The 11,335-nt window shown below is 32.6% G+C and overlaps 2 protein-coding genes across 2 annotated transcripts; both read left to right on the forward strand.

The window, feature by feature from the left end:
• Nucleotides 1-4,580: 4,580 nt before the first annotated feature.
• On the forward strand, nt 4,581-6,585 carry HELRODRAFT_182992 (hypothetical protein; the record flags this gene model as incomplete). The annotated part of the gene is made up of 3 exons (XM_009033709.1): nt 4,581-4,603; nt 5,366-6,120; nt 6,176-6,585. The coding sequence occupies 3 exons, from the start codon at nt 4,581-4,583 to the stop codon at nt 6,583-6,585; spliced, it is 1,188 nt and encodes a 395-aa protein (XP_009031957.1).
• A 2,656-nt stretch (nt 6,586-9,241) lies between these two features.
• Nucleotides 9,242-11,335, forward strand: HELRODRAFT_182993 (hypothetical protein; the record flags this gene model as incomplete). Its single annotated transcript, XM_009033710.1, has 2 exons — nt 9,242-9,856; nt 10,481-11,335. The coding sequence occupies 2 exons, from the start codon at nt 9,242-9,244 to the stop codon at nt 11,333-11,335; spliced, it is 1,470 nt and encodes a 489-aa protein (XP_009031958.1).

An 11,335-nucleotide genomic window follows, 5' to 3' on the forward strand; every position in this document is an offset into this window, starting at 1 on the left:
ATGTTAATAATAATAATAATAATAATAAATAATAAAATAACAACAATAGCAACAACAAAAACATCAACAACAACACAAGCAACAACAACATCAACAATAATAACAATAATAATGATAATAATAATAACGACGAAGATGACGTCATCTCACTCGGAAGGTATCACCCTTCTCCCCCTCGTGACCGTAGTCCACCACTAAGGAGAAACCACCATGGTGATGGATGTACTCTGCCATCTGGTGGTGATGATGATGGTGGTGGTGATTGTAATGGTGGTGATGATGGTGATAATGATGATTGTGATGATGGTGGTGATGATTGTGATGGTGGTGGTGATGATGATGATGATTGTGATGATGGTGATGATGATGATTGTGATGGTGGTAAGGATGTTGGTGATGATGATGATTGTGAAGGTGGTGATGTGATGATGAATCAATCAATCAATCAATCATTCATTCATTTATCCATTCAATCAACCTGTCGTATAATTTTGAGACTTTCAAATGATATTTCAACATGATCCACTGGAGAAGCTTTTAAAACCTGAAAAAAAGAACGAACGAATGAAAGAATGAATGAATGAATGAATGAATGAATAGCGTAATAGACGAGTAAAAAAAGGAATGAAAGAAAGTATAAAAGACAAAACAACTAAATTAGTGAATGAAGAAACGAAAACTAATCTTAATAATGAATGAATGAGTGAATGAATGAATGAATGAATGAATGAATGAATGAATGAATGAATGAATGAATGAATGAGTGAATGAATGAGTGAATAAATGAATGAACGAATGGATGAATGAAAACGCCTGACCAACTTCTTTAAATGTAACAGTAGCAGATGTTTCTCCTGGCGATAGTACAAATCTCAACTTACAACTATCAGCATCATCACCACCGCTGACAACATCATTATCATCACAACTACTACTACTTTTACTACTACTACTACTACTACTACTACTACTACTACTACTACTACTACTACTACTACTACTACTACTAATACTACTTTTATCATTGTTATTAATGTTGTTGTTGTTGTTGTTGTTGTCATCTGTGACGTCAACCAGAACCTCGTGCCATCGCTCACTGACTTTCTGAATGAATGAAAGAATGAATGAATGAATGGAATGAATGAATGAATAAATGAATGAGATGACGAATGAAGCAAAACATTTCGCAACGTCAATGTACCATTATGCGGCCCTTATACGTAAGTACAGATGCGGCCCTTCAAAGGTAAGATAGTTCTTAATACGGCCATTACGGCAAAAAGTTAGCCCACCCCTTGGTGTAGATCTTAACTTCAATCAATCAATCACGATCGATAGATCGATCGATCAATCAATCAATCAATCAATCAATCAACAAACCAACAAACAAACTTGAAATTTATGTATAGGCAAAGCGTCGAAAAATTCGTGAGCGATAATAAATGAAGGTGCTGCTGACGATGATGATGACGACGAAGATGATGATGATGACGACGACGATGATGATGATGATGAGTTGTTGTTGTTGGTAGCAACAAATTCACCCAGACCATCATACCAGGACACTCGAATTTCTTTGTTAACTGTTATGATGATGGTGGGAATCATCATCATCATCATCGTCACCCACCAAACACCATCATCATCATCATCGTCACCCACCAAACATCATCATCATCACGACCTCCCCGAATCATATTTTCCTGCAGTTTCCTCAAAGCGGGACTGACTTCAACCAAATGGATGGAGAGATTCGGAAGGATGGATGGGAATTTTTTGAAGACCTTGGATAAATGAATGAATGAATGAATGAATGAATGAATGAAAGAATGAATGAATGAATGAATGAATGAATGATGATTGAATGAACGAACGAACGAATGAATGAATGAATGAATAAATGAACGAATGAACGAATGGATGAATGAATGAATAAATAAATAAATGAATGAATGAATGAATGAACGAACGAACGAACGAATGAATGAATGAATGAATGAATGAATGAATGAATGAATGATGAATGAATGATCAACCTTACCCTCAACATGTCCGCCATTAGAGTTCCTCGCCCTGGACCCAGTTCAACAATGTTGAATCTATTTTTATTATTGTTATTGTTGATATTGTTGTTGTTGTTGTTAGCAAATCTTTTCATCCATTCGTTGACACACCATACTCCAACCATCTTGAATGAACGATTGATTGATTGGTTGATTGATTGATTGATTGATTGGTTGACTGATTGACAGATTGATTGGATGATTGATTGATTGATTGATAGATTGATTGATTGGTTAAACGACTGATTGATTGGTTGATTGATTGATTGGTTGATTGATTGATCGATTGATTGATTGATTGATTGATTGATTGATTGATTGATTGATTGATTGATTGATTGATTGATTGATTGATTGATTGATTGATTGATTGATTGATTGATTGATTGATTGATTGATTGATTGATTGATTGATTGGTTGGTTGGTTGAATGACTGATCGATTGAGAATGAATTAGCGAACGAGAAAATAAAAAATGAATGAATAAACAAATGAATGAACGAACTAATGGATGAATAATTGGACGAACGAACGAACGAATGAGAGAACAAACAAACGAATGAACGAGTGAACCTCGCCAAACATCTGACTAATCTCAGGGGATGTGGTGAAGTCGCCTTTCGCCCCAAAGACATCTTTCTGCATGTAGTAACCCTAAAAATAATAATAATAATAATAATAATAATAATAATGATAATAATAAATAACCCTTTCATTTTCTAACTATACCAAATATCAATAATGAAATAATTATGAAATCCTATCAATCTAAAACGCTCGTCACTGGGGGCTGGTTTAACTGCTCAGTTGGGGGTTCAATCATTCTCAATCTCATTATCAATCAAATTTTATCATCAACATAGAGTTGCATTAAATTTAACAAAAAGACTTTTATACAGTCTGAACCTTGTATCTATATGGTATCTATAATAATCACCTTTTTATTTTTATCGTAAAAACGTACAAGAAAAAAAAAAAAAAAACAATAATTGTATTTGATAATCAAAATTAAAATATATATATTATGATAATAATTATAATAATAATAATTATGATAATAATAATTATAATAAAATAATTATTATGATAATAATAATTATAATAATAATAATGACGGCATACATGGTTGGCATTGGTTAGAACGATTCTCATGTATTCAGCCACAGTCATCGGCCCATTTAACTTTATCAACGATGTTAAATGGTGGTGAAGGCTTTTCGGTGATAGTTGTGATGGGGATGATGATGATGATTTAGATGATGATGGTGGTGATGATTTAGATGATGATGGTGGTGATAATGATTTAGATGATGATGATGATTGAAAATATGATGATGAAGATTGTGGTGGTGATGATGATGGTGATGATGATGGCGATGATGATGATGATGACAACTTTGATGATGAAATTCTATTAAATCTCCTCACTGCGATAAGCCTAGCTGATAAACATTTTTATCAATTTAAAAATTTAGTTGGTATAATTTTTTATATAAAAATTATTAAATAAATTACTCCAAACACACATACATATATTAATATTTATTATAGATATTATATATATATATCATTTATATTATAGATTTAATATTATATATATGTTGGTAATAAACCATAATTTTTACAATATTCTATTATTTGCCTTATTTGCAGCATGAATTCGGAAAATAAGTTTATTTTGAATTTTAATAAACTAAACGTTCACCAAAAAACTTTAGTGAGAAAAATTTAAAAAACGAACTACAAACATATTAACGCCAAACATTTGGTAGAATTTATAGAATATTGTAAAAAAGGTTATATATATATATACATATGTTATTTACACCATATATATTATAAATTTATTAAATATAGACTATAAATATTATTTATATATTTATATATATATGTTATTCATAACAAAATAATCTAAATCTAATTATAGAATTAACTAACTAGTGAAACTAATTCTCCCATGGAGCTTAGAGAAGATCATGTTTCCAGTTTTCTTGCTTTATATTTTATAATATATTTTTTATAAATTTTTTAATTTATTAATTTTTTTTAATTTATTTATTTATTGTTATTTAGTTTTATTTATTTATTTTATATTATAATATAATAATTATTTATTTTATTTTTTTAGCGTTTTTGATGTTTTTTTTGTTGTTTTCAATTTAATTTTGAATTTAATATATAAATTAGTAAATTTATTCCATCAATTAGTTAGTCTAGTTTGGTTTTTAGTTTAGTAGACTTTTTAGAGTTTTAGTTTTTAAGAGTTAGTTAGTAGATGAAAAACCGGTTTTTTAAAAACCTGATGAACATAATTTTTTAATTCACTTTTATACAGCTAAAAAAACTGTCAACTAATTAATTGACACTAACTTAACGTCAGATTTTATTTTTATTTTAACGTCAATTCAATTTTAAGCGAATTTGGTGGATAAAATTCTTTTTTAGGAAATCAACCAATATTTACAAATTAAAAGCGAACGAGCTTAAAATGATTAAAAAAAAATTTAAGTAAAAATAATGTTTAATAAGAGTAAGCTTAGGTATAGCGTATTGTACAAGTAAATTCTGGTATAAATAATATATAATATAATTCAATTAAAGTAAAAATAATGTTTAAATCTGCCATTTTTATGATTTTATGATCTTTGTAGCATTATTATCGATATTTTTTTCTAAAATAAATACATATTAATTATGCGCATAATAATTTATATATAATAATTAGTTACAATAATCTTTGAAAGAGTTTATAAATAAATTTTTTATTATAAGTAATGTATATTTATCAATGAATGTTTATTATTAATGATTATCAATGTTTACATTGAAACAACATTATATGAATATATACACACATATATAAACAAACAAATAATTATATAAATATGTATATTAATATTTGTATATATATATATATATATAATTCTTTAACTATTTATTAAAATTCTCATTTAATTTGCAAAAGAGCGATTTTATTACCTCATTAATAATTGTATTATTACATCAAGAAATATATATATATATATAGATTTATAAACCTAAGATTAATAATATAGAACATATACCCAATAACCCAATTATATATATAATATATATATATATAAATATATATATATTCACATACATTACTATATATATGTATTATCAAATATACATATTCGTTATTATTTCGACTTTGGTTTTTATTTTTGGTCTAGCTGGTAGGAATACAACTGAAGAAGGTGTTTGTCGAAGTTATTTAACAACAGCATCACTAGCCATAACATCAACAACAATAACATCAATAACATCAACAACAACAGTAGCAGCTTCAATAATGGCATCAATAACAACAATTACAACTACATCACCACGACCAGAAACTGCTACGACCACAAAATATATGAATTCTTTTTTGCTGCTGTCAGCAACAGCGGCAACAACAACAACAACCGCACCAGCAACAACAACGAAAACAACAACAATAACAACAACAACAATATCCATAATGACATCAACGTCGACAACAACAACATCAACATCTACAAAAACATCAACAACAACATTAACCGCGAAACTTGGCACATCAACAACAACATTAACCGCAAAACTTGGCACATCATCAACAGCAACATTAACCGCAAAACTTGGCACATCATCAACAACAACATTAACCGCAAAACTTGGCACATCAACAACAACATTAACCGCAAAACTTGGCACATCATCAACAGCAACATTAACCGCAAAACTTGGCACATCATCAACAACAACATTAACCGCAAAACTTGGCACATCAACAACAACATTAACCGCAAAACTTGGCACATCATCAACAGCAACATTAACCGCAAAACTTGGCACATCATCAACAACAACATTAACCGCAAAACTTGGCACATCAACAACAACATTAACCGCAAAACTTGGCACATCATCAACAGCAACATTAACCGCAAAACTTGGCACATCATCAACAACAACATTAACCGCAAAACTTGGCACATCATCAACAACAACATTAACCGCAAAACTTGGCACATCATCAACAACAACAACAACAACAGCAGCAGCAGCAGTAGCAAGAACACAAATTCCAATAACAACAACAACTACTACTACAATTTCGTCAGATACTCAGCAACGATATAACCATACAACACTACAACTCTTTACAAAACGACCGCCTAAGGCCACTAGACGTCTGGTAGAGACAGCAAGGACGGCTACAACAACTGGTACGACATTAATGACAATAACAGTCTTCCCAGACATCGGGAGAACCAAATACGAAGCCAACTCAACTCTCGACGACAACGACTTCACCAACGACAACAAAAGCAGCCCTGCTCCCGACGCCAACAACAACAGCAAGGCCAAATGGAGTCAGAAATCTTTGAGATTTTCCTTGAAAATAGAGAATCGGATAATTTTCATATTCATAATAACGTTTATAGTGATGTTCTTTCTCGGACTAGGAGCCATGTATCTCTACAGGAAATATCAACAGGAGAATTCCAATGGTTGTGAGACATTATTATAATTTTTTTATTACAATATTATTGAGTGTTGTTTTGTTGAAGATCCACTGACTCTAATCTCAAAACCTCCTCTGCATCCATCGGAATCTCGCTAAGATTTTCCGAGCCTTTTTATCCCAAAACCATGTTTGCGTTTTTTATACTAGAATCAAAACTTTGGACCAAAGATTTAGAAATGTTTTTTTTTCTTCTCTACAAAATCGGCATCCCTCATTTACGCTATTCTTAACTTGTTAGTCCCGTACTGTCAATTCCATGAAGGTGGTCCCTTTTTTGTGTTTTTTGATCCTCTTTCCCATACCCCTATGTGTCACACTTCGTTTGGACTACTTCCGAAAATATATGATGAACGGACCGCTTAAGTCTCTGTTTGTGTTTTTGTTGAAGTTTTCTTTGGATTCATCCTTATTTGAGTATTTTATAAAAGGTCTAGCATTTCTCATTTGCAGTTGGTTGTGTTGGGACGACTTTTGTTTCATTTATTTTCCACATTCCACTTGTTTATACAAATCTTTCCAGTAGAAATCATTTTCCTTCGTTAGCTTCCTTAACTCTCTCTTAACTTGCTTCACTCCTTTAACCTTTAACCTCATACAGTGTCCTGATTTCCAAACTGCTGCAACCTTTTTGGAATTATTGTAATTTCAATTCCTGCCCTCAGAGCTATGACAGTTTTTATTTGAACGAACAAAATACGATGTAAAAGACTTTTCGGGGTCGTCAATATCTGATTTATTAAAACTCTTAGTTGAGTTTATTATTTTACTGCCTTCCTTTTCTGCTCCTCCAGTGAAGTATTTCTTGGGCTTCATCTTCAATTCTGTCTGTTTTTCTATCTTCTTTCTAATTTTCGGTGTGGAACTAGCAAACTTAACTGTCGGATAACAATCCACTGTTGTGTTTCGTTTAGGGCGGCGTGATAGCCTAGTGGTTACGGTCGCCTAATGTTGTTTCGCAGTAACCGGGTTCGAATACGACAAAAAGATCCCCGAGTATCACATGCTTCGTGTGTGATGTGTCATTTAGCACGTATTCATATATACGGTGTTTGTGGCGTGTCGTTGACTCCTCTGAACTTTTGAAGACTGTAAATTGACCTTTAACTTTTAACCTTTCCTCTATTGACCGCGGTTGATGGTCTTTAAATGTTTGTACGAAGCTGACATCATTTTGCTGTTGCTGTTGTTTTTGATGTAATGGCTCTTATTGTTATGGTTATTATTATTATTATTGTTGTTATTGTTATTATTATTATTATTATTATTATTATTATTATTATTATTATTATTATTATTATTATTATTATTGTTATTATTATTATTTTGTCCCAGTTGACGAAAGTGGACAGCAAGGAGGTGAGGTTTGGTGGATGGATAGATGAGTGAATGAGTGAATGAATAAATTACTAAACGAATGATTGAATTAATAAATAAATTAATAAATTATGAGTGAGTGAATGAGTGAGTGAGTGAGTGAGTGAGTGAGTGAGTGAGTGAGTGAGTGAGTGAGTGAGTGAGTGAGTGAGTGAGTGAGTGAGTGAGTGAGTGAGTGAGTGAGTGAGTGAGTGAGTGAAATTAACAAAAAAATGGTTGAATGAACAAGTGTTTATTTAAATGAACTTGTGGGTGGAAAGTAATTAGGTGAGTATGTGTGAATGAATAAGTAGACATATGAATAAAATAAATTTTATTTATTAATTTTTTTTGATCTATTGATTGGTTAACAACCCGCTCATCATAGAACAATTAAACAATCAGCCAACCGACCAATCACCGACTAACGGAGTGGAAACCAGCCAATCACAAACCGACCACGAAACAACGGACCAATCACCAATCAGCCAAAGAAAAACCAAACGATCACTACCCGACCAATCACCAACCTACCAATCATTGATCGACTAATCACCAGTCGACATATCGCCAACCAGCCAATCACCGACCGATCGATCACCAACCGATCGATCACCAACCGATCAATCACCAGCCGACCGATCACCAACCAGCCAATCACCAGCAGACCGATCACCAACCAGCCAATCACCAACCCACCAGTCAGCAACCGACAAATTACAAACCTATCAGCTACTGGCCAATCCGCGAGTCTCAGAAATAGCAATAGATAAAAGAGATTGATTTGCTAATTGAAGAAAAACTAAATTAAATAGTTAATTGAACAATTTATTGAATAAATTTAACAAATTAAAAAATAATTGTAGGTATAATTATCTTTGTAGATTGTTTTTTTAAGTAATTTGTTAGGATGATAAATATTCTAAAATTGAATTTGGGGAATTATACAGAATTAAATCAGTCAATCATTAAACCAATAAGTTAATCAATCAATCAATTGACTGATCAACAAGTTTATCAACCAATTAATTAACTAACCAATCATTCGTTCGTTCATTTATTTATTCATTTATTCATTCATTCAATCAATCAACAAATCAATCAACCAGCCACAAAATGTTTTCAACCAGGTATAAATAATTCACCGTTGAAAACCTAATCCACTTTTAAACAAAGCAACGTCATACAACTTCTTTTAAACAAAACATTCCGGTTTATATAAACATAAATGCACGAACATGCACGAACGAAATAATAATAAATAATAACAATAAATAAAAATAATAAATTTTTTGGCCTACAAAACATGAAAATCACTCACTTCAACAAGTTGTTTCAAATTTTCATTACGGTTTTCATCCTTCTTACGACAGCAATAGCGACATACCACCAAGAAGTTACGACAGCAGCTACTAACGCGCCATCCACTGCTTCGGCTGACATTGAAACTTCACAGAAAAGTGCGCATGGTTTTAAAGCTAGTTATGGAGTAAGTTTCGAGAAAGGCGCCATAGAAAGCAACTGCTCCGAAGTATGTAGTTCAACTAACTGTACATTTGAAAACTGCTTTATGGCTATAATGAACGAGCCTTTCCCAGCTCTAGCTATAAAAGCGGAACTACATCTCAGCTTCATCAATGTAAGATTCGGAAAGATTAACAAATCCTTTTTTGACTGGTTAACAATTATAAAGTTACTGATTGAAAACTGCGTGACCCAATATCGTATTCCGGAAAATTTGTTTTCAAATGTGCTCTTTCTGAAACAACTTTATATTGTAAATTCTCCTAATTTCAGTGACATCTTCTGGTCGAATGATGCTTTCGTGTTCCCTCTGATGCGTTCATTGGAGGAACTTTTTGTCGATGAGAACATTCCAGATGATGAACAAGCCATCCTTTCAACTGCCAGTGTGCTCCAGGTTTGTGTTTTATGCGTGTATGCGTTTGTATGTATGTATGTTTGTGTATGCATATGTGTGTGTGTCAGAGGCGTAGCCAAGGTAGGAGCTTTGGGGCTAAAACCCCTCGATGGAAAATTTGATTAGGGTTATGTCAAAATTGAAAAAAATCTCTATAAAAAATTTTAAGAATTTGGACTGAGAACTGTATCAGCATCCTTAACAATAACAAAGTTTAGTTGAATTTTGCACAAATATATTGGTTTTAATAGTGAAATTTGATAACGATTGTGTGACATGGAAAAATAAGTTAATAAATTTTGTAACATTTTTAAGCAAATTTTGCAAATTTCGGGCTACTCCGCTGATGTGTGTGTGTGTGTGTGTTTTATAATATTTAATTGTTTCATTTATTTATTGGATCAGAAGTAGATTTTATCTACCTTGATCTATTTTTAATATTTTTAAAATGGGCAGTTTTTTTCTTAAATACTTGCAGTCTGCTAATAAATATTCAATATTTTATCTCGATGTTTTCATACATTTTCAATTTCTATCATTCTTCACCTTTTTTAAACTCATTTTCATTTTTCTTGTATGGCTCATTCTCACAATCATTTCCACAATACATCCATCGCTTAACAGTCTTCTCCGAATTTTCGGACCCTGGTATTAACCGGAAACACGAGGGCTCTGAAAGTTCTTAACAAACTGAAAAGAATCCGAAGATTAACATTCAGAGACATCCAGTTCTACTACGTGCTCGAGTACCTCAAACTCTGGAACGTACAAGCCTCAGTCAGGCAACTTGTCTTTGATAGGGTCGGACAACTTAATTTAAATGACAATGTCTTAGAAACGTTTACAAACCTCCATAGCGTTGCTCTCTATTCGTGTCCAGATGTGAACGTCGATGACGACCTGTACAAAGTCATGTACTTCACCAATATAACAGCCTACGATCAGCCTGATGTTCAGAAAAAATTGGACGCGATTTATGCAAAGGCAGTTCAGAATTTACGTGAATATCCTATTGATGAGTTTTCGGAGGAAGACCTGCTGATGCAAACCCCTAACGACGACGAAGACGAACATGCTGACTTCACAACTAAACCTCGAGGCACGACAATAAAAAAGAAAACACTTGAAATTTTAGACGCTAAGGCAGAAATTCAAGCAAACAACCTGAGAATAAGTTGCGAAGTTGTTGGAAAGGCCCCGATTTACGTTTCCGTAAAATTTCCAAACGGTTCCAGCGTTAACTTCATGAAGGAAGTAACACAACCCAGCTACGTATTTGTCTATAACGAGGCGAATGTGGATATTTGTAATAGAAAAGGCGCATTTGTTTGTAGCGCACAGAGTGCTTTCGGTGGCTCCGATAGTTTTGAATTCAGTTTATTCGAGGAATTAAGAGTGAAAAGCGATTGTTGGATGGTTAGGATGAAGTCATTTGGGATGGTTGGTGCTTTCGGGATTGTTGGTTTCTTTTCGTGGTAA

The sequence above is a fragment of the Helobdella robusta genome, assembly GCF_000326865.2.
Source record: "Helobdella robusta unplaced genomic scaffold HELROscaffold_96, whole genome shotgun sequence".
Classification (NCBI taxonomy): Eukaryota; Metazoa; Annelida; class Clitellata; order Rhynchobdellida; family Glossiphoniidae; genus Helobdella; species Helobdella robusta.